General features: G+C 36.6%; 1 protein-coding gene across 2 annotated transcripts in view; it reads left to right on the forward strand.

Annotated features, from left to right (window-relative positions):
* ZPBP (zona pellucida binding protein) overlaps window positions 1-25,111 on the forward strand; it is a 156,058-nt gene that overhangs the window by 45,220 nt on the left and 85,727 nt on the right. For both annotated transcript variants that reach the window (XM_025379899.1, XM_025379900.1), the window contains exon 5: window positions 16,759-16,977. In XM_025379899.1, coding sequence (XP_025235684.1) covers window positions 16,759-16,977 — 219 coding nt within the window. The remainder of the gene's footprint in view (window positions 1-16,758; window positions 16,978-25,111) is intronic.

The raw sequence follows: 25,111 nt of genomic DNA on the forward strand, positions 1-25,111 counted from the left end.
TAAATTCAATGGAAACGTATTTCTCATTGTCCAGTGGTTCTGCATCCAGTGCTTCCTCGTGCACTCCAAATCAGGTGTTCTAATGACCTCTGTTCCAAATCAGGTGTTCTAATGACCTATTGTGATATAGAGATATTGCCATACATTCAGGAAAGCTGTGGGGGACTTGGTTTAGTTCCTGAATGCAAAGGAGGAACTTTGATCATTTTCTCATGAGGCACCCTGCTTGTTATGAGCCATAGCTTCAAGCAGCGATTGTAGCCATTTGGGATTTTTTTTGCCATTTGGGTTTTTTTGCTTCTGTGAGCAGAGTGCTATACTCAGTCCCTAGTTTTATTCTGTGAGCCTGGTTTTAGTCCCCTATCTGACATAAAAAACACGTAAGACTATTCTCCACAGAGGCCAAGTTCCTGCTGCCACTTCTCTGCTACTGGTTCCATAGACCAGCAACCCTATGACATTTTCCCCATGTTGTATATGTACTCTGCGGTGTGGTCTGTAAAAATATCCATCTCCTTTTTGACCTGAGCCTTGGCTTTTTGGTGTTGTCCTTTAATATATCACTAGCATTAGTGTATAATTTTATCAGAAAGGGTGTGGAAGCATGATATATTGTGAAGACATCTCCTACCATTTCTTTTTTTTAATTATACTTTTAAGTTCTGGGATACATGTGTAGAATGTGCAGGTTTGTTGCATAGGTATACACATGCCATGATGGTTTGCTGCACCCATCAATCTGTCATCTACATTAGGTACTTCTCCTAATGCTATCCCTCCCCTAGTTCCCCCACCAGCCGAGAGGCCCTGATGTGTGATGTTCCACTCCCTGTGTCCATGTGTTCTCATTGTTCAGTTCCCCCATATGAGTGAGAACATGTGGTGTTTGGTTTTCTGTTCCTGTGTTAGTTTGCTGAGAATGATGGTTTCTAGCTTCCTCCATGTACCTGCAAAGGACATGAACTCATCCGTTTTTATGGCTGCATAGTACTCCATGGTATATATGTGCCACATTTTCTTTATCTAGCCAATAATTGATGGTCATTTGGGTTGGTTGCAAGTCTTTGCTATTGTGAATAGTGCTGCAATAAACATACATATACATGGGTCTTTATAGTAGTATGATTTATAATCCTTTAGGCATATACCCAGTAATGGGATTGCTGGGTCAAATGATATTTCTGGTTGTAGATCCTTGAGGAATTGCCACACTGTCTTCCACAATGGTTGAACTAATTTACACTCCCACCAACAGTGTAAAAGTGTTCCTATTTCTCCACATCCTCTCCAGCATCTGTTGTTTCCTGACTTTTTAAGGATCACCATTCTAACTGATGTGAAATGGTATCTCATTGTGGTTTTGATTTGCATTTCTCTAATGGCCAGTGATGATGAGCTTTTTTTCATATATTTGTTGTCCACATAAATGTCTTCTTTTGGAAGTGTCTGTTCATGTCCTTTGCCCACTTTTTGATGGAGTCATTTGTTTTTTTTCTTGTAAATTTGTTTAAGTTCCTTGTAGATTCTGGATATCAGCCCTTTGTCAGATGGATAGATTGTAAAATTTTTCTCCCATTCTGTAGGTTGCGTGTTCACTCTGATGATAGTTTATTTTGCTGTGCAGAAGCTCTTTAGTTAAATTAAATCCCATTTGTCAATTTGGCTTTTGTTGCCATTGCTTTTGGTGTTTTAGTCGTGAAGTCTTTGGCCATGACTATGTCCTGAATGGCATTGCCTAGATTTTCTTCTAGGATTTTTATGGTTTTAGCTCTTACGTTTAAGTCTTTAATCCATCCTGAGTTAATTTTTGTATAAGGTATAAGGAAGAGGTCCAGTTTCAGTTTTTTGCATATGGCTAGCCAGATTTCCCAACACCATTTATTAAATAGGGAATCCTTTTCTCATTGCTTGTTTTTGTCAGTTTTGTCAAAGATCAGATGGTTATAGATGTGTAGCATTATTTCTCAGGCCTGTGTTCTGTTCCATTGGTCTACGTATTTGTTTTGGTACCAGTACCATGCTGTTTTGGTTACTGTAGCCTTGTAGTATAGTTTGAAGTCAGGTAGCCTCCAGCTTTGTTATTTTTGCTTAGGATTGTCTTGGCTGTATGGGCTCCTTTTTGGTTCCATACGAAATTTAAAGTAGCTTTTTCTAATTCTGTGAAGAAAGTTGATGGTAAGTTGATGGGGATAGCATTGAATCTATAAATGACTTTCAGCATTATGGCCATTTTCAGTATATTGATTTTTCCTATCCATGAACATGGGATGTTTTTCCATTTGTTTGTGTCCTCTCGTACTTCCTTGAGCAGTGGTTTGTAGTTCTCCTTGAAGAGGTCCTTCACATCCTGTATAAGTTGTATTCTCAGGTATTTTATTCTCTTTGTATCAATTGTGAATGGGATTTCACTCATTATTTGGCTGTCTGTCTATTATTGGTATATAGGAATGCTTGTGATTTTTGCACATTGATTTTATATCCTGAGACTTTGCTGAAGTTGCTTATCAGCTTAAGGAGATTTGGGGCTGAGATGATGGGGTTTTCTAAATATAAAATCATGTCATCTGCAAAGAGAGACAATTTGACTTCCTCTCTTCCTATTTGAATATGCTTTGTTTTTCTCTTGCCTGATTGCCCTGGCCAGAACTTCTGATACTATGTTGAATAGGAATAGTGAGAATAGTGCCAGTTTTCAAAGGGAAATGCTTCCAGCTTTTGCCCATTCAGTATGATATTGCCTGTGGGTTTGTCATAAATAGCTCTTATTATTTTGAGATACATTCCATCAATACCTAGTTTATTGAGAGTTTTTAGCATAAAGGGATGCTGAATTTTATCAAAGACCTTTTCTGCATATATTGAGATAATCATGTGGTTTTTGTCATTGATTCTGCTTATGTGATGGATTACGTTTATTGATTTGAGTATGTTGAACCAGCCTTGCATCCCAGAGATGAAGCTGACTTGATCATGGTGGATAAGCTTTTTGACGTGCTGCTGGATGCGGTTTGCTAGTATTTTACTGAGGATTTTCGCATTGATGTTCATCAGGGATATTGGCCTGAAATGTTCTTTTTTTGTTGTGTCTCTGCCAGGTTTTGGTATCAGGAGTATGCTGGCCTCATAAAATGAGTTAGGGAGGAGTCCCTATTTTTCTGTTGTTTGGAATAGTTTCAGAAAGAATGATATCAGCTCCTCCTTGTACCTCTGGTAGAATTCAGCTGTGAATCTGTCTGGTCCTGGGCTTTTTTGGTTGGTAGTCTATTACTGCCTCAATTTCAGAACTTGTTATTGTTCTATTCAGGGATTTGACTTCTTCCTAGTTTAGTCTTGGGAGGGTGTATGTGTCCAGGAATTTATCCATTTCTTGTAGATTTTGTAGTTTATTTGCCTAGAGGTGTTTATAGTATTTTCTGATGGTAGTTTGTATTTCTGTGGGATCAGTGTTGATATCCCCTTTATTATTTTTTTATTGTGTCTATTTTTCTTTCTTTTCTTCTTTATTAGTCTGGCTAGCAGTCTATCTATTTTGTTAATCTTTTCAAAAAACCAGCTCCTGGATTCGTTGATTTTTTTAAGGGATTTTCATGTTTGTATCTCCTTCAGTTCTGCTCTGATCTTAGTTATTTCTTGTCTTCTGCTGGCTTTTGAATTTGTTTGCTCTTGCTTCTCTAGTTCTTTTAATTGTGATGTTAGGGCATCAATTTTAGATCTTTCCTGCTTTCTCCTGTGGACAGTTAGTGCTATAAATTTCCCTCTAAACACTGCTTTAGCTGTGTCCCAGAGATTCTGGTACATTGTGTCTTTGTTCTCACTGGTTCCAAAAAACTTATTTATTTCTGCCTTAATTTTGTCATTTACCCAGTAGTCATTCAGGAGCAGATTGTTCAGTTTCCATGTAGTTGTGCAGTTTTGAGTGAGTTTCTTAATCCTGAGTTCTAATTTTATTACACTGTGGTCTGAGAGACTATTTGTTACGATTTCTGTTCTTTCGCATTTGCTGAGGAGCATTTTACTTCCAATTATATGGTCAATTTTAGAATAAGTCCAATGTGGTGCTAAAAAGAATGTGTATTCTGTTGATTTGGGGTGGAGAGTTCTGTGGATGTCTTTTAGGTTCATTTGGTCCAGAGATGAGTTCATGTCCTGAATATCCTTGCTAATTTTCTGTCTCATTGATCTGTCTAATATTGACAGTGAGGTCTTAAAGTATCCTACTATTATTGTGTGGGAGTCTCTAGGTCTCTAAGAACTTGCTTTATGAATCTGAGTGCTCCTGTATTGGGTGGATATATATTTAGCATAGTTAGCTCTTCTTTTTGCATTGATCCCTTTACCATTATGTAATGCCCTTCTTTTGTCTTTTTTGATCTTTTTTGGTTTAAAGTCTGTTTTATCATAGACTAGGATTGTAACCCCTGCTATTTTTTTGCTTTCCATTTGCTTGGCAAACATTCCCCCATTCCTTTATTTTGAGCCTGTGTGTGTCTTTGCATGTGAGATGGATCTCCTAAATACAGCACACCAATGGGTGTTGAGACCAGCTAGGTCATGGAGACCCTAACCCAGCGGTGTTAGAGGAATTAAAGACACACACATAGAAATATAGAGTGTGGAGTGGAAAATCAGGGGTCTGACACCCTTCAGAGCTGAGAGCCCTGAACAGAGTTTTACCCATATATTTATTGACAGCAAACCAGTGATAAGCATTGTTTCTATAGTTTATAGATTAACTAAAAGTATTTCTTATGGGAAACAAAGGGATGGGGTGAAACTAGGGATGGTCTCTGGCTAGTTATCTGCAGCAGAAACATGTCCTTAAGGCACAGATTGCTCATGCTGTTGTTTGTGGTTTAGGAACGCCTTTAAGCGGTTTTCCTCCCTGGGTGGGCCAGGTGTTCCTTGCCCTCATTCTGGTAAACCCACAACCTTCCAGCAAACCCACAACCAACCAGCATGGGCGTTATGGCCATCACAAGCATGTCACATTGCTGCAGATATTTTGTTTATGGCCAGTTTTTAAGGCCAGTTTATGACCAGATTTGGGGGCCTGTTCCCAACAGATGGGTCTTGACTCTATTCTATTTGCCATTCTGTGTCTTTTAATGGGGGCATTTAGCCTGTTTACATTTAAGATTAATATTGTTACATGTGGATTTGATCCTGTCATTATGATGCTAGCTGGTTATTTTGACTGTTAGTTGATGCAGTTTCTTCACAGTGTCAATGTTCTTTACAATTTGGTATGTTTTTGCAGTGGCTGGTACAGGTTTTTCCTTTCCATATTTAGTGCTTCTTTCAGGAGCTCTTGTAAGGCAGGCCTGGTGGTGACAAAATCTCTCAGCATTTGCTTGTCTGTAACGGATTTTATTTCTGTTATGACGCTTAGTTTGCCTGGATATGAAATTCTGGGTTGAAAAATCTTTTCTTTAAAAGTGTTGAATATTGGCCTCCACTCTCTTCTGGCTTGTAGGGTTTCTGCAGAGATCTTCTGTTAGTCTGATGGGCTTCCCTTTGTGGGTAACCCGATCTGGCTGCCCTTAACATCTTTTCCTTCATTTCAACCTTGGTGAATCTGACAATTATATGTCTTGGGATTGCTCTTCTTGAGGAGTATCTTTGTGGTGCTCTCTGTATTTCCTGAATTTGAATGTTCGCCTGTCTTGCTAGGTTGGGGAAGTTCTCCTGGATAACATCCCTGAAGAGTGTTTTCCAACTTGATTCCATTCTCCCCGTCACTTTTAGATACACCAATAAAATGTAGGTTTGGTCTTTTCACATAGTCCCATATTTCTTGGAGGCTTTGTTTGTTCCTTTTTATTCTTTTTTCTCTAATCTTGTCTTCATGTTTTATTTCATTAAGTTGATCTTCAATCTCTGATATTCCTTCTTCTGCTTGATTGATTTAGCTTTTGATACTTGTGTATGCTTCTTGAAGTTCTCATGCTGTGGTTTTTAGCTTCATCAGGTCATTTATGTTTTTTTCTAAACTGGTTATTCTAGTTAGCAATTCGTCTAACCCTTTTTCAAGGTTTTTAGCTTACTTGCGTTGGGTTACAACATGCTCCTTTAGCTCAGAGGTTTGTTATTACCTACCTTCTGAAGGTAGGTAATACCTTGATACCTGGTTTTCCTCATCTTCCTCAATTTATCTACCTTTGGTCTTTGATGTTGGTGACCTTTGGATGGGGTTTTTGTGTGGACGTCCTTTTTTGTTGATGTTGATGCTATTCCTTTCTGTTTGTTAGTTTTCATTCTAACAGGCCCCTCTGCTGCAGGTCTGCTGGAGTTTGTAGGAGGTCTACTCCAGACCCTCTTTGCCTAGGTATCACCAGCAGAGGCTGCAGTACAGCAAAGATTGCTGCCTATTCCTTCCTCTGGAAGCTTCATCACAGAGGGCACCTGCCAGATGCCAGCCGGAGCTCTCCTGTATGAAGTGTCTGTCGACCCCTGCTGGGAAGTCTTTCAGTCAGGAGGCACGAGGGTCAGGGACCCACCCACTTGAGGAGGCAGTCTGTCCCTTAGCAGAGCTTGAGCTCTGTGCCGGGAGATCCACTGCTCTCTTCAGAGCTGGCAGGCAGGAATGTTTAAGTCTACTGAAGCTGCACCCACAGCCGCCCCTTCCACCAGGTGCTCTGTCCCAGAGAGATGGGAATTTTATCTATAAGCCCCTGCCTGGGGCTGCTGCCTTTCTTTCAGAGATACCCTTCCCAGAGAAGAGGAATCTAGAGAGGCACTCTAGCTATAGTGGCTTTGCAGAGCTGCGGTGTGCTCCACCCAGTTCAAACTTCCAGGTGGCTTTGTTTACACTGTGAGGGGAAAACTGCTTGCTCAAGCCTCAGTAATGGCAGATGCCCCTTCCCTCACCAAGCTCAAGCATCCCAGGTCAACCTCAGACAGCTGTGTTGGCAGCAAGAATTTCAAGCCATTGGATCTTAGCTTAATAGGCTCTGTGGGGGTGGGATCTGCTGAGCTAGAGCACTTGGCTCCCTGGCTTCAGCCCCCTTTCCAGGGGAGTGAATGGTTCTGTCTCACTGGTGTTCCAGGTGCCACTGGGGTATGAAACATAAACTCCTGTAGCTCACTCGGTGTCTGCCCAAATGGCTGCCCACTTCTGTGCTTGAAACTCAGGGCCCTGGTGGTGTAGGTACCCAAGGGACTGTCCTGGTCTGCAGGTTGCGAAAACTGTGGGAAAAGGGTAGTGTCTGGGCTGGAATGCACTGTTCCTCATGGTACAGTCCCTTATTTCTTCCCTCGGCTTGGGGAGGGAGTTGCCCGACCCCTTGTGCTTCCCGGGTGAGGCGACACCCCACCCTGCTTCAGCTCGCCCTCTGTGGGTTGCATTCACTGTCTAACCAGTCCCAGTGAGATGAGCCCGGTACCTGAGTTGGAAATGCAGAAATCACCTGCCTTCTGCGTTGATCTCGCTGGGAGCTGCAGACCAGAGTTGTTCCTATTCGGCCATCTAGCCAGCCACTTAAAGTCTGTTTTGTTTGGTAATTGTGTCACCACTATTGTATTCTTGTGATTGCAGTATGTGTGGTATATCTTTTAACATTCTATTACTTTCAACCGATTTGTATCTTTGAATTTAAAGTGCATCTCATGTAGACAATATATAGCGTAGTTGGATATCACTTTTTAAATCTAGTCTGACAATCTGCTTTTTGATTGGCTTGTTTAATCCGTTAACATTTAATGTTATTATTGATATACTTGGATATACTTTGTCATTTTACTTTTTGTTTCCATGTTCTTCATGTGTATTCTTCTATTCTGCATTAATTCTGTTGAATTAAATGAATATTTTCTAATGTGGTATTTTCATTTCTTTACTTTTTGCTGTTTATTTCCAGTTCTTTATTAATTTCTCTAGAGCTTGCTGCATACATATTAACCTATCAGAATCAGTTTTAGATTTATAGTAATTTAATTTCGGCAAGCTATAGAAATGTTACTTTTTTGTACTTCTGTCTCTCTGTAATTTACGGTATCAATATTACACATATTATATCTTTAGATGTTACAAACTAAACACTACCTTGTTATTATTTTATGTAATTTTGTATCTTTCAAATAAGCTGAGAGTAGAAAGGATAGGAAGTATATATTTATAGGTTTTGTCATATATAGCCTTCTTATTTATCATTTGTGGTTCTCTTCATTTGTTTCCTGGATTCAAGTTACTATAGGAATTTTTTTTTAGCCCAATACAGCTTCTCTCACGCACCTCTTTTGTGTTATCATTGGCATATATATATATATTTATGTGTTATAGGCCAATTTATACATTATGTATAAATTCTTCTGTGAAATTGCTTTTAAATCAGAAGGGAAAAGAGTAGAAGAAATGCATAGTTGTACTGTCTTTTTGATTACATAATTACCTTAATTGGTGCACTTTTTTTTTTTTGTGTGTGTGGATTCAGATACTGGCTGGCATCACATTTTTTTATTCTGAATGACTTCTTTTGGAATTTATTTTAAGCTAGGTATGTGGCAAATATTGCTAATTATTTATCCTGCCAGTTTAAATCTACTCTTGAGCCCTCTTAGTATTTTTACTTTTCAACTCTTGCATTTCCATTTCATTCTTTTCTGTAATTTCAGTCTTTATTTATATTCTGTATTTGATGTGATTTTATAACCATATCTTCTTCACTTTTGGTTTCCTTTAATTCTTTTAACATATTTATAATGAATTATTTGAAGTGTTTATTTTTTTAAAATCCCACATCTGGTCACTGTCACAGATAGTTTCTGTTGCTTACCTTTTTCCAGTATATGTCCTGTTTCCTTACATGTGTTGCAAATTTTTGTCAGAAACTTCACATTTTAGATAATATAGTTATGTGTTTCTTAATGTTGGGGATATGTTCTGAGAAATGTGTCGTTAGGCAGTTTTGTTTTGTGAACATCATAGGGTATACTTATACAAACCTAGATAGTATAGCTTACTACACACATAGGCTACATGGTATGGCCTTTTCCTCCTAGGCTACAAGCCTGCACAGCATGATACTGTATTGAATATTGTATATAGTTGTAATGCTGTGGTATTTGTGTATCTAAACATATCTGAATATTATAAAGGTAGACTAAAAATAGGGTGTTATAATCTATGGGACTAAGATTTTATTATGCAGTTTGTTGTTGACCAAAACATAATTATGCAGCACATGACTGTATATTGTAGCAACTCTGAGGTGAAGTTGCTGGGTGAAGCCTCTGATGTATGTCCTTGAAAGATGCAGCTTGGGTGTACCCACAGCAGTTTTGGCAGGGCCGTCTCTGACTGTCTCTTTTCTGAAACATACTCACTCAGGTGATTGATCTATTGCTTTCAACAGTGCCCTAGGAAATAAATTGCTCTACTGATCCAGTTAAATTTAGGTTTCTTGAAGTATTAGTTCTTTAGGTCAGTGTTTGAGATATGTTCTGATCCCAGTATTGTTTCTCCCAGGTGACTCCTGTGTTGCTGTCTGGCCAAGTTGTAGTTTAGCTTATAACTCCAGTGAATCTGTGAATCTCGTCTTAGTTGAGCTTGTCTACACTTACACACAAGTGAAACCAGTTCCTTTGAGATTCAGAGCTTTCTGTTCTGCAGCCTGGTTCTCTTCCCTGGGGAAATTCTCTGAGTGATAGCGCTGAAGCTGAGGCTGGGGACAGTGGTGTGCTTCTTTCTGGGTGACACCCTGCTTTAGGAGCTGAGCACTTGATGTAGGGGTAGCAGGAGCCCTAGGTATCATCAGCTTACAGTCCTGATGTGGAACCCTTACACCACGAATTGGGGTAAGGGTGATGGAGGACTCAGTATTCTCAGTGTTCCTCTACCTGATTTAGAGCCTCTGTCTCAGAAGTTGGGACTAGGTGGAAGAAGGTAGCTATCACCTCTCAGCCAGATTCACCTGGAACTTAATAATTTCAGCAACACGGAGCTGGGGTAGATGAGAAATGCTGACATCCTTCCTTTCCCGAGAGATAGTCTATTAACTGAAAGCTGGATGGGGAAAGAACCCTATGTTAGGCTGTAGAAATCTGGAATGGAGTGTCTCTCTCCCTCTCCTTGAGCTGAGGGAAGGGAGGAAGGGAGCAGGTCTTGGTTCATATGCTTTCTTCAAATACTGTTTGATATGGTTTGGTTGTATTCCCACCTAAATCTCATGTTTAATTGTACTCCCTAATGTTGGGGGAAGGACCTGTTGGGAGGTGATTAGATCATGGGGCCAGATTTCCTCCTTGTGCTTGTGATAGTGAGTTCTCATGAGATCTGGTTGTTTGAAAGTGTGTAGCACTTCTCCCTTCACTCTCTCTTTCTCTCCTGCTCCATCATGGTAAGACCTGCTTGCTTCCCCTTCACCTTCAATCATGATTGTAAGTTTCCTGAGGCTTCCCTGCCATGCTTCCTGTACAGCCTTCAAAACTGTGAGTTAGTTAAACCTCTTTTGTTAATAAATTACCCAGTCTTAAGTAGTTCTTTATAGCAGTGTGAGAACGGACTATTACACTATTTTTACGGACATTCGATAGACTTCTTTGAATAAATGTTTATTTTTTCTATGCCCTTAGGACAATTTCCAAAGACTGTTTAATGATTGTTTTTAAAAAAGAATTTATAACAGCTTTGTTGGAGTTTGCAGAGCTCCTCCAGCTGTCTCGTCAGAAGTCTGTCTCCTACAGTTATTTTTTTAGTAGTAGTCATTACTTTATTCAGTTTATTTCTTCTTGCACAAATTATAATAATTCATATTATGAATAATAATTTATTTTCTCCTAGAAATGGTTTTAATCCAACTCTCCAAATTCATTGACATGAAGATATTTATAGTGTTTTATATAGTCATTTGTTTTTTCTTTATATATTAAATTTTATAGCTTTTTTCTGTTGTTTAATTAGTACATTATTTGATGTTTTTCTTATGTATCATGGATTTTACTGTCCTTCTACCTGAATTATAATTTTTTTAATGTTTCTCAGGGATTCATTCCTTCTTTGATTTTTCTTATTCTCTTTCCCTAACTTGCTTTCTTTGTTAACCTTGTTCTTTATGTAGACTCTTGAGTTGTACAATTAGCTCATTTATTTTCTTTTTATTTTTTGGGTAAATCTAGTTAAGACTATAAATTTACTTTTTATTACTATAATTGCATCCCACAATTACTGATATGTTTATCATCATTTCTAAATATTTAGTCATATCTACTATGATTTCTTTTATAGTCATTTATTTAGTATTTTATTTGTTTAAAAATGTTTGAGGGATTTTTGTTGTTGATTTTTATTTTGATTTTTTTGTGTGTCAGAGATTGTGGTTTACATATTATAATATTGAAGTTTTGGATTTTGTTGATTTCTTTCAAAGCCTCCTTTTGATTATTTTTATTTCTGGAATGCTAATTAAACATATTTATTGGCCAGGCATGGTGGCTCACGCCTGTAATCCCAGCACTTTCGGAGGCTGAGGAGGGCGGATCACAAGGTCAGGAGTTCAAGATCAGCCTGGCCAATATGATGAAACCCCATCTCTACTAAAAAAAAAAATGTAGCCAGCTCAGTGGCAGGCGCCTGTAGTCCCAGCTACTCGGGAGGCTTAGGCAGGAGAATCACTTGAACCCGGGAGGTGGAGGTGGCAGTGAGCCGAGATCAAGCCACTGCACTCCATCCTGGGAGACAGAGCAAGACTCCGTCTCAAAGCAAACAAACAAATGAACATATTTATTAGGATTTCTTAACTTATCATTCAAAACCTTTAGCTTGTCTTTCATATACCAGAATCTTTAAATGTGGTGTATTTAGGTACTCTCATACGATTTACCAAATGTTTCTTCAGGTATGTTATGTCTGCCATTTAGCTTATGTATTTCACTTAAGTTATTTATTTTTTAACTTTGGTGATTTTTTTCTTTTTATTTCAATGACTATATTTTCATTCTCCAATATATTAGACCTTGCATTTTTATAATCCCCACTTGTTTTTGGTCATATTCACCTGTTTTTGTTTTATAATTTTCTGTTCTTAATTTATTCCTTTCTTTAACATTTTGAGGATTTACATTTTTACATTTAATTATATTTTAATAATGTACATATACTTCTTTGTATCCTTACCACTAATAAAATAGGTTTTATTGCTCTTTTATCTATATAGTGGGTGTAAAAAAACTGTATCACTTATAATTTGCATTTTCCTTAATACTGTTATCTTTGAGCATCTATTTATATATGTTCATTTTCCCATATAAGATTTTCTATTTATATATTTTGCCTATTTTCCTGTTTTTGTGCTCTTGTCAATTTCTAACAGTACTTTGACTATAGATCAGTGGTTCTCAAATTATGGTCTGTGAAACTCTGGGAGTCCCTGAGACACTTTCAAGGGATCAGTAAGGTGAAAACTAATTTAGTAATTATACTAAGATTTTATTTGCTATTTCTACTGTGTTGATATTTGCACTTATGGTAGGTAAATTACTCTGTCACCTATTTAGTAGAAAGCAAGGCAGTGACCTTGAACTGTACTGGCAATTGAGTAACTTCTTAGTTGAGACGCTGCTGAAAACAAAAGCCAGGTTAACAAGGAAGAAAGTGGCAGAAGTTTATGCATGTGCTGTACCTATCATGCTGGAGAGGCCTCAATTCAAAAGTATCTCCTATTGGTACCTTAGGGGCCTTGCTTACGTAATATTTTAACAGTCATAAATCCAATTTAGTGACAAAACAAAGGAGAGAGCAATTCCAGTCTTCTAAAAGGTTAGAAAATGTGGGATGATAGTAAAATCTGTTCCCAGATTCCTTTGGTGCCTGCTGGTGCTTTCTCTGGACAGATTAGCAAATGTTATCTCCAGTAAGGAAGGATTGGTGTCCTGCCATTGGGCAAATGGAGGCTAAGGCCTGAATGGTCCCCTCCATTTTCAGCGTCTTTAACCTTACAACCCTCAGTATTTGGGGGAGAAATACTTTGTTTTTCTTCAGTCCCCCTTTTACAGCTTTAGTTTCAGAAAGTTTTACATATTAAAGTCCAAGTTGGTAGCTTTGGGGAGATTTGGGTTAGAGGTTCTAATCTGGCAAAGGGGGAGAAATAGATTGAAACAAGTAGAAAGCAACAAATTGGGTTCCATGTCTTACCGAATGAGTCTCTTCATCTTGAGAGTAATTAGCTTAGTTGAACAGATGAGCCTGATTTCAGGAGGTGGTGTTATAGGTGAATTTTTTTCAAATTTAGTCTCTATATGGTATAGGCACACTGGTATTTAGTTGGAAGCATTTTTATGGAAAACACAGAAAAACAAAAATTAATATCTGGAGCAGTCTGCAAACTAGTCTTTTGAGTTTGGAGGGCAGTCAGCTGAGAATATTTTAGATTTTGACTCAAAAAATTTCAGTTGGGATGGACAGGGAGTGGCAATTTGATAGATTTTCCCAGATTGTCATTTGAATCAGGGGTTCCACTGAACTTTCTGTACATACATAAGTTGTTGTAGTGATTTCTCCAAAGTTTATATCAGGTTGCCTAGCATTAACTTGCAGGACTTTAGGAGAAGCAGTTTTGATGTCTAGGGATTTAGAGTCAGATGAGTGAGTGGGAGAAATATTGGAAATTTTAGTCTGGAGAGTCATAGTCAGATATTGGAAGAAACTAAAAATTCAAGATTCAGCCTAGATAATTTTTTTTTTTTTTTTTTTTTTTTTTTTTTTTTTTGAGACGGAGTCTCGCTCTGTGGCCCAGGCTGGAGTGCAGTGGCCGGATCTCGGTTCACTGCAAGCTCCGCCTCCCGGGTTCCCGCCATTCTCCTGCCTCAGCCTCCCGAGTAGCTGGGACTACAGGCGCCCGCCACCTCGCCCGGCTAGCCTAGATAATTTTTTAAAAACCCTCAAAAGCAAATGGACAAAGCTAGAATCTAATAACGAGCGCACTATAGTTTTTAAATTTTTCTTGAAACATAGTTTTTCTCTCTCTGGTCACCTATTTCTACCAAAGATCACAGTGAGTCCAGTTTTGTTGTAAAATAAGTTTTAGCCTCATTATGGTTGGCTTGATTAGTTATATAAACTGTAGCAAGGCCGGATGCAGTGGCTTACACCTGTAATCCCAGCACTTTGTGAGGCCGAGGCAGGTGGATCACTTGAAGTCAGGAGTTCAAGACCAGACTAGCCAACATGGTGAAACCCCATCTCTACTAAAAATACAAAAATTAGCCAGGCATGGTGGTGCACGCCTGTAATCCCAGCTACTTGGGCAGCTGAGGTGGGAGTATCGCTTGAACTTGGGAGGCAGAGGCTGCAGTGAGCAGAGATTGCGCTGCTGCACCCTAGCCTGGGCGACAGAGCGAAACTCCATTTCTAAATAAATAAAAAACTGTAGAAAAAATAATGATTGACCTTATTATAGGCTCTTTTAAAGTTGGCTTTGCTGGAACTTGTCATAAGGAAAAGAGTTTTAAAATACTCTCCAGGTTAGGAAGTCAAGCCATGGACTCACCCTCAGATTTTACCTGTAGTACTTGAGTGAATTCTTTTCTTGAAGTCCCCAAAGTATTTAGAGTATTCTGCACTTCTCAGAAACTGATATTTTTTTACCTACCACAAGGCTAGTAACCCTGAAAAGGAACCATGTAGACAGCGTACTTGGCCAGTTTTTCCAAGGGATTAATTGGATCCTAGTTAACCCTTAGTTCCTTAAAGCAGCCTGGTCATACCTGAAAATGTGACATCCCAATCAAAGCCTTTGTAATATGTGTTTTTAACTGTGTCTTATTATGAAAGGAAACAGATTCTTATTAATGTTATGCAAATAACTATATTGCCATAAAATAAAAATATTTATGGTTAGTTTCTCAATTCAGAAGAAATCAGAGAGAAAGGTAAATGTTTTGATTTTGCTTACAAAAATATACTTTACCCAATTCCTGCAAACTATAAGTAGCTTAAAAAAAAAAAAGCTTTCTCGACTCTGGAAAAAGAAACAAAAAATAATTAGCAATGTTTTCAACAAAAAGTCTTTAAAATTCATTTTAGTCCTGCATCAGTTCAGTCCCACATAATTCTTTTTCTGCTTGATGTTAGATTAGCAATTTTATGAGTCCAGTTTTTAAAATGGGAGTTATTCAAATTCTTAACCAGTCTAATCGTGTTATCTCAGTGATGTCGGAAAACTGTACTTAAGTGTATTTAAAATCTATTCCATGAATCTTCTTGAAGACACTTTAGGATTTGCAGAGAGCTTTTGAAGAAAAAACAAAAGCAACAGAATAAAGCAGTAACACATCCAGAATGTTTATTAGGGACCAGTTCTGCAGGCACTTTTGCCTAGCAACTCCAACAATCTCAGACTCCCAGAAGGCAGAAAGATGTTCAGTGCATCAGGTGCTTAAAAAGACAGTTTTATCGTGAAGAAAAGGATTCCTGTCTTGTGGAGGGAAGTGTTTACCAGCCAAGGGCTAATCCTGCAAGCAGCCTCCCACCTGCAGCGTTAACTCTTTTATGCACATAAGCTGATCCTGAATTGTTGCTGGTTTGTGTGTACTTCTGCTGGATGCTCAGAAGAGTATACTTTTGATACAGTGTTTCAGAGAATTTGGGGGATATTTTGACTTAAATTCAGACTTAGTTCTATTTCAGGAAATACCTTCATATGGGTCAAATTTCTGGAGAGAAAAAGTTTTCTTTTTTGTCCCCAGTCATACTGTGACTCACTACAGTTTCCAGCTCTAACCCTTCAGGTTCAGTTATTCTATGTGATATTTGTATATATTACATATCTTTGATATTATAAGTCATGATATATGTATGTATATATGATAAATGTGTACCTACACTGATGGATGAATCAGTACAAAAAGCATGTTAGAATTCCTGTTCAGAAATGAAACCTATAGAGGTTTCCTTAGCAATTAGAAGCTGTCTGGTCTCTACTCCGAATGCAAAGATGGACGGTAGCTAACTATGTGTACTTAATTTTAGCTTAAATCTGTAGGTAGGAAAGTAAACAATGACTGGGTGCACTTCAGTGTATGCAGGAAGCTTTTCCTGAGCATAATCCAGGAACAGGCAGGGAAGTCTCCCTTGTTTGACAGAAGTAGCAACAGAGCAACTTCCTGTTTTGGAAGTTGAACTTTTCTGACTTTTGGTATTGTAGTGAATTTCTTTTCATTTTTATTTTTCTTGTGTCATTTCAGTGAGAATTTGGGATGGTTAAAATATATATGTGTGTGTGTGTGTGTGTGTGTGTGTGTGTGTTCTCAGTTCCAGCTGTTGTACTCAACTCAATAAAACTAATTGTGTATCTATTAGAAATATATTTTTGAATATTGTTCATAATTATATGAATTTAATTTCTTCCAAGATAAATATTTAACTTAGATAAGTGCTATACCTGAGTTTGAGCAGCATAGTGTTGAGGTTAATAGAATAGGCTCTGGGACCAGGCTCCGTAAGTTACAATCTTAGTTTTGAAAGCATAGGCATTGGACATGTGACATAATCCCTGCCTCCCTCAATTTCTTTATGACAGATAGAAAATCTTAATGATGCTGACAGATTCAAATGAGTCACTATTTGTAAAGTGTCAATCATAGTATTTGGTACTTAGATAAGTGTTGGTACAAGATAAGTGTTGGTGAACTAAAAATAAATATAATTGTATCTAAAAACATGTGCCAATAATTTATACCAAGTAATCATATTTCTTAAATAGTTACAATATGTTTGAATTATTTAAGTAACCATTTTTTTGTCTTTCTCTTCTTAATTTTTTACAGCTTATCGTGAGCCTCATTATTATTATCAGTTCACAGCTCGATATCATGCAGCTCCCTGCAACAGTATTTATAATATTTCTTTTGAGAAGAAACTTATTCAGATTTTAAGCAAACTGCTTCTTGACCTTTCATGTGAAATTTCCTTACTTAAGTCTGAATGCCATCATGTTAAAATGCAAAGAGCTGGTTTGCAAAATGAATTGTTCTTTACATTTTCAGGTAAGTCTATACAATTTATTAGAAAAGCAAATGGAGAACACATAACTAAGAGTTAAAAAATGTTGTTAATTACTCACAGCATTTTTACAATATAAACACTATACATCTGAATATATTTTGTTCTCTACTTTGACTTAGTGCTATTAACCCCTCAAATAGAATTCTACTGATTCATGTACTAATGAAAAGTTTGCTCTCTCAATAACACTGTTATGATAATTTACTATAGAGTGGAATTTAGTGTAAGGAAAGTCATGCTATTTAGGTTTAATGATTTAATTTGTAAAATCATCTTATTATAAGATGGGTTAATATCATAGACCAGAGGAAACATTCAGCTTAGTATGCTTTTCTTAATAATGTGGAGTAGAGGCCCAGTATTTTCTGGAAAACAAAGAATTGGACTTTATACTTATACCTTTATATTTATCTTTATATTTATAATGGTTTATGAATGACCACTTGGGAATACCCACCCATGTGTTTTTAAAAGGTCCCAGTGACAGTAGGGCACCCCTCCCCTTTCATCACAAATGTTATTGCTTGCTAGTTTCCTTCCTCCTTTTTTAGTGTTTTTTTTGTTTGTTTGTTTTGTTTTTGTTTTTTTTAAAATCATTATTTATCTGCTATCAGAGTTGGATTGTATTTAACCATTTCCCCAACTTTCCCTTCTGTTTCTTTTTTGGCCATCTAGGATTGAAGTTTTAGAAACACAGTTGAGAGGCATGAAGCTTTAAGGGGAAAAAACAAGAGAAGTTCAGCCTCATTTTCTGTCTTTTATCTCCTTACTTTTCTCCTGTCTTCCCTTCTCTTCTCCTCTCTTTCCTTCTCCTCAGCCCTCCCCTCCCCTCACTACTCCTTTTCCCTTCCCTGCCCTCCCCTCTCTCTCCTCTTCTCCAGAAATACATTGAGAGTTTTTCTCCAGCCCCTGGGTCTGTCTAATAGGTAGATCAGTTCTTAGAAAACCTGAAAGTGTGGCTCTCTTCAGGTTCAGCACTTTGGGAGGCTGAGGCAGGTGGATCACTTGAGGTCAGGAGTTTGGGACCAGCCTGGCCAACACGGGGAAACCTGCCTCTACTAAAAATACAAAAATCAGCCGGGCATGGTGGCGTGGGCCTGTAGTCTCAGTGACTTGGGAGGCTGGGGCAGGAGAATCACTTGAACCCAGGAAGCTGAGGTTGCAGTAAGCCGAGATCATGCCACTGCACTGCAGCCTGGCTGACAGAGTGAGACTGTTTAGAAAAAAAAAAAAAAAAAAAAAGCTGAAAGTGTACTGGAACTCATAAAAGAGATGATATGCAATAGAAATGAAGCATTATGAGACTTGATTTGCATTTCTCCAAAGGCAAATGTTGTTGAGCATCTTTTCATGTGCTTATCGGTCAGTTGTGTATCTTCTTTGGAGAAATGTTTATTCAAGTCCTTTGCTCAATTTAAAATTGGGTTTGTGTCTTTTTGGTGGTGTTGTAAGAGTTCTTTATATATTCTGAATACTGTATTCTTATTAATATGTGATATGCAAATATTTCTTCCATTTTATAGGTTGTTTTTTCACTTTCTTAATAATGTCCTTTGATACCCAATTGATTTTAATTTTGATGATGTCCAATTTACCTGTTTTTTCCTTGTGTTTCTTGTACTTTGGGTGGCGTTTCTAAGAATATGTTGTCAAATCTGAGGTCATCAAGATTTACTCCTTCTGTAGTTTTAGCTATTACACTTCGGTCTAAGATTCATTTTGAGCTAATTGTGTATATAGTATGAGGTATGGGTTCAGCCTTATACTTCATATTTTGCGTATGGCTATCTGGTTGCCCAAGAACATTTGTTGGAAGAGACCATTTTTTTCCACATTGAATCGTCTTGGCAACCTTGTTGAAAGTCAGTTAACCATAAATATATGAGCTTATCTCTAGACTCTCAATTCAATTGCATTGTTCTGTATTTCTGTTCTTATGTCAGTATACCATTTTGATTACTGTTTGATTTGTGGCACTTTGGAAATTGAGAAGTGAGAGTCCTCCAATTTTGTTCTTCCTTTTTAACACTGTTTTGGTAATTTGAGATTGTTTTTAATTCCATATGATTTTTAGCATCTCCTTCTCCATTTCTGACAAAAATCACCATTGGAGTTTTGATAGGGATTGCATTGGATCTGGACATAGCTTTAGATATTATTGCCACCTTAACAATATTAAGTCTTTTAATCTGTGAACACAGGTAGCTTTGCATTTATTTAGAACTTGTTTAATTTCTTTCAGTAGCATTTTACAGTTTTCAGTGTATAAGTATAGTGCTGTAACTCTTGACAAATGTATTTCTAAGTATTTTATTATTACTGATGCTATTATAAGTAGAATTTTCCTAATTCCCTTTATACTTTGTTCGTTGCTAGTGTATAGAAATACACTAGGTTTTTTAAAAAATGGATTCTGCATCCTTGATTGAATTCCATTGTTAGCTCCAATAGTGTTTTTGGTTTTGTTTTGTTTTTGTGAAATCTTTAGTAGTTTTTGTATAGAAGATCATGTTGTCTGTGGATAGCAGTAGTTTTACTTCTCCCTTTCCACCCTGGATACATTTTACACCATTTTCTTGCAAAATTGCTCTTGCTTGAACTTCTAGCACAATGTTTAGTAGAAGTGGCAAAATTGGCATCTTTGTCTTGTTCTTGATCTTAGGAGGAAAGCTTTCAGTCTTTCACTGTTGAGTATATTTGCTGTGGGTTTATAATGAAAGGATTTTGTATTTTGTTAAATACTACTTTTGTATGAAATGAGATTATCATGTGTTTTTTTATTTTCACCCTGCCTTCTATTAATGCAGTGTACTCTATTTTTATTGTTATATTTTCAACAACCTTTGCATTCCTGGATTATACCCTACTTGGTCATGCTGTATTCTTTACCATACTACTGGAATTGGTTTGCTATTTTTTTATTAAGAATTTTGCATTCATAATGGATATTGGCCTGTAATCATATAATTTTCTGGCATTGGTGCCAGGGTAATGCTAACTTCATGATATGAGTTAGGAAATGTTACTTGCTCTTCTATCCTTTTGGAAAAAAGTGAGATGAATTTTATTTAATTCTTCTTTACCTGATAGAATTCATTACTGAAGCTTTTGGTTCTGGGTTTTTCTTTGTTGGCAGGTTTTTGATTACTGATTCAAACTCTTACTTAGTTATAGACCTATTCATATTTTCTGTTTATTCTTGAGTCAGTTTTGGTAGTTTGTGTGTTTCTAGCAATTTATTTCATTAGGTTACCTAATTTATTGGCCTACAATGGTTTATAGTGTTCTCTTGTTATCCTTTTTATTTCTGAAAGGTAGGTAGTAATGTCTCTACTTTGATTTCTCTATGTGAATGTTTGTCAACTTTATTGCATTTTTTCCAAAAACCATTTTTTTATTGCTTTTTCTCTTCTCTAGTTTATATATTTTCTACTCTTTATTATTTCCTTCTTTTTGCTACCTCTTGAGTTTAATTCATTCTTCTTTTTCTAGTTTCTTAAGGTGTGACATTAAGTAATTGATTTGAAATCTTTCTTCTTGTTAAGTATAGGTGTTTACTTACACCCATACATTTCCTTCTGAGTACTGCTTTAACTGCAACCCATAGTTTTTGGTAAGTTGTATTTTCATTTTCATTCATCTGCAAGTATTTTCTAACTTCCCTTATACTTTTTTTTGACCTGTTTGTTATTTAGAAGTATGGTGTTCAATTTCCACATGTTCGTATACATTCTAGATGTCCTTCTGTTAAGGCTTTCTGATTTCTTTCTTTTGTGGGATAGAAGTCTAGTTCAAATGACCACCAGGGTGGCTAAATAGTAGAAAGAAGAGATTTATTGTGACATCAACTTGCAGTTTGGGAAGATACGATCTTTGGTGTGGACTGAAGGCACTCTCTCTTCCAAAGGGAAAGGGTCTGTATTAACAATAGGGTCTTATGTATTCAGCTTGTTTTGGGTAAAGCTATAAATATTTATGAGGGGAGTTGAACACATGTACAACGGGTAGACATATATGTAACTTACGTTCCATGTTCACTTTGGGGTGGGTTTTAGCATTAAAACGAGGTAGAATTTGGCTCCGTCTATTGAAAGGCTGACTATAAAACACAAAGAATTTGTTCAGTCTCTATTAGCTTGCTGAAACTGGCTTAAGGCCTGCAGTTGCCTTTCAGAAAGGAGTTCTTGTAAGGCAGATTCTCTGTCCAGTCAGAATTTTAGTGGTCTCGGTTGTAAATCAGTTAGGAAGGGAATCTGGCAATTTGTCTGATAGCTCCTGTTAAAGGGTTTAGCAAGGTGTGTTTGCATGCGTATGTGTGTGTGTTTTGTAGCCATAGAAATTTAGGGAATTGACATGCCAGCTGAGCCCTGAACCTTTAGCTCATAGCTAATTTTTGTTTCCTTAACCTTAGGGTCCATCTTAGTTGATAAAGGGGCATCTATTTTTGTTTCTCAGATTACAGAAGCTACTTTATATCATTTTCATCTTCTTATACTTACTGAGACTCTTTTGTGGTTACACATATGGTCTACCTGGAGGAATGTTTCATATGTACTTGTGAAGTATGTGTATTCTCCTGTTGTTGGGTGGAGGGTTCTGTGTAGATTGTATAGATCTAGTGTTGTTCAAGTACTCTATCTGCTTATTGATCTTCTGCCTAACTTTTACATTCATTATTGAAGGTGCGGTATTGATGTGTTCCACTATTATTATCTGCTTTTCCCTTCTGTTCTGTCAATTTTTGCTTCATATAATTTGGGACTCTGTTGTTAGAGGCCTATATACTTATAAATGTTATATGTTCTTTAATATATTGGCCCTTTTATCAAAATATAGTGCATTTCTTTGCATCTTGTAACAATTTTTGACTTAAAGTTTATTTTATCTGATGTTTGTATATAGATCTGTTTATATTTTTTGTTTCTTCTTGAGTTTTGATAGTAGTGTGTTTCCAGCAATTTGTCTATTTTATCTAGATATGATGACTATTTGCACAAAGTATCTTTTTTCATCCATTTACTTTTAATCCATGTTTTTTTTTGCTTTTGCACCTAAAGTGAATCTTTTGTAGACAATAGTTAGATCCTGCATTTTTATCCATTATGTCCACTTCTGCCTTTTAATTGGTATCTTTAAATTAAGCCACTTACATTTAAAATTATTACTGATAAGGGAGGACTTACTTTTGCCTTTTTGCTACACATTTTCTATATTGTGTGGGGTTTTTTTACATTAATTGACTATTTTTAGAGCAGTTTTTACTTTACAGAAAAGTTAAGCAAAGTATAGACACACACATTTTTACATGCATATTTATATGTAAAAAGTCATTAACAAACCCAAGGTCACTTTTTCTTCTTTGTTTCCAGCTTTCCAATTTTGTGTATTTTACAGGTATCTCTGTGATTATATTATGAAGTTAATTTTGGATAAAGGTATAAGTCTAGATTTATTTGCATGTGGATATCCAGTTGGTCAAGCATCATTTTTTAAATGACTATATTTTCTTTTTTGAATTGCTGTCTTTTCCTTTGTGAATGATCAATTGAGTATATTAACATGGGTATATTTCTGAGATTTCTGTTCACTTATATTGGTCTCTGTCTGTTCTTTCATCAGTACTATACCATCTTGACTTCTGTAGTTTTATAGTAAGTCCTCTGTATTTATAGTCAGTCCTCTGTATTTCTTGCCTTTAATAATGTGTTGGCTGTTCTAGGTCTTTTGCCTTTTCATGTAAATTTTAGAAGCAGTTTGTAGATAAGCACAAAATATTTTATTGACATTTTGAGTTTCATTGAGTTTAAAGTACATATCAAGTTGGCAAGAACTGACATTGTAACAATAGTGGATCTTCCTATCTATGAACATGGAATATCTTTTTATTTACTTAGATCTTTGATTTTTTATCAGAGTTTTACAGTTTTCCTCATACAGACTTTGTACTTATTTTGTTATATATTTCATTTGTGTTAGTGTAGTGGCATTGCATTGTTTTCAAATTACAGTTGTTTATTACAAGTACATAGGAAAGCAATTGACTTTTTAAAACAATTTTTAATTGTATAATTTTAAGATGTACAACATGTTTATATACACACATATGTACACATTAAAATAATTACTGCAAGTCAAGCAAACTAGCATATCTATTATCTCACATCATTATCTTTCTTTCCATCTCCAACCCATGGTAAGAGCATGTAAAATGACTCTTCTTGCAAGTTTTTAGCATATAATACAGTATTATTAACTAGAGTCCTCATGTGGTACATCAGAACATCAGATCTCTAGATTTATTCATTCTTCTTAACTACAACTTTATTCACTTTGATTCACATCATTGCCACGACCCCTGCCCTGCCCCTGGGTAATCACCATTCTACTTCCTGATTTTATGAATTTAGTGTTTTTTTTTTTTTTTTCTTAAAGTGAGATCATTCTGTATTTTTCTTTCTGACCTTATATTATTTCACTTAACATATGTCCTTTAGGTTCATCTGTATTGTTGCAAATGGCAGGATCTCCTTTTTTAAGGCTGAATAATATTCCTCTGTGTGTGTGTGTGTGTGTGTGTGTGTGTGTATAATGCATTTATTTATTTATATTTATCCAGTCATCCATCATTGAACACTTAAGTTATTTCCATATCTTGGCTGTTATGAATAATGTTGCAGTGAACATGGGAGCACAGATATATGTATGAGGTTGTGGTTTCATTTCTTTTGGATATGTAGTCAGAAGAGGGATTGCTTGGTCAAATGGTAGTTGTATTTTTAATTCCTTTAGTAACTTCTATACTGTTTTCCACAATTGTTGTACCAATGTACATTCCTACTAACAGTATACAAGGGTTCTAGTTTCTCCACACCCTCACCAGTACATTATCCCTCATCATTTTGACAGTAGCCATCCTGACAGGCATGAGATGATATCCTATTGTGGTTTTCATTTGCGTTTCCCTGATTATTGGTGATGTTAAGCATTTTTTCCTTTTTTTCTTCTTCTCCTTCTGGCATTGTCATTTTGTATATTATACAACTTATGTTATTATTCCACAGTTCTTGGATATTCTTTTCTCGTTTTTTTTTTTTTAATTATTTTTTTGAGAAATTTCTACTGATGTGTTTTCAAGCTTCAGTCTATTTGATTCTTTCCTCCAGCCCACTGATGGGCTCATCAAAGGCATTCTTCATTTTGGTTAAAGTGATTTTGATATCTAGCATTTCCTTGTGATTCTTAGAGTTTCCATCTTTCTCACTACATTATCCATTCTGTTCTTGCATCTTGTCCCATTTTTTCCATTAGAACTCTTAGCATATTATTCATAGTTATTTTACATTTCTGTACCATAATTCCCAAATCTCTGCCATATCTGAGTTTGGTTTTGATGGTTGCTCTGTTTCTTGAAACTGTGTTTGACTTTTAGTATGTTTTCCATTTGTGTGTGTGTGTGTGTGTGTGTGTGTGTAAAGCTGACCAGTATGCACCAGGTAGTAAGAAATTAGTTAAATAGTTCTTTTAGTGTGTGATAGTTCTGTTTATCTGGCTAGGATTTGGGCTTTGTTTACTGTTTATTGTAGTACTAGAGGCTACATTTTTTTTTTATCCTCTTGTTTTTGTCTTTCCTATGGTCTTTGGGTAATATGGAGACTTTTTCTTGAGTAAGACTTGAAATGCTTTCCATTATAATACCATGGCATTATACGGAACTCTGTAAATATAGTGGTAATATATGCATGTATGGGGGGTAAGCATCCTGTAAGTCTGTGATTTGCTCTGTTTTTTCAGAGGGCCTGTGTCTTTGCCTGAGACCTTCACAAGCGCTTCTCTTTCTTACTTTACACTGAGAAGGCTAGAGAGGGTTTGAATTTGGTATTTCCCTTCCCCCAGGTCATTGAGGCTCTGGTAAAAATGAAACTTTGTTAAGCTATTTCTCTTGAGGCAGGGTTTCCAAAATACTAGTTTTACTTCAGATGCTCTTGTTGTACTTTGGTTTGGTTTACTTCCAACTGGTTACTTTTCTCCTTCCCTTTGCCAGAAGCACAAGGAGATTTTCCTCCAGTCTTAACCCTGAGAACCTGTTGGGTTTCCTAGACATAAAGCTCATGAAAG

The sequence above is a fragment of the Theropithecus gelada genome, chromosome 3 (assembly GCF_003255815.1).
Source record: "Theropithecus gelada isolate Dixy chromosome 3, Tgel_1.0, whole genome shotgun sequence".
In the NCBI taxonomy this organism is placed as follows: domain Eukaryota; kingdom Metazoa; phylum Chordata; class Mammalia; order Primates; family Cercopithecidae; genus Theropithecus; species Theropithecus gelada.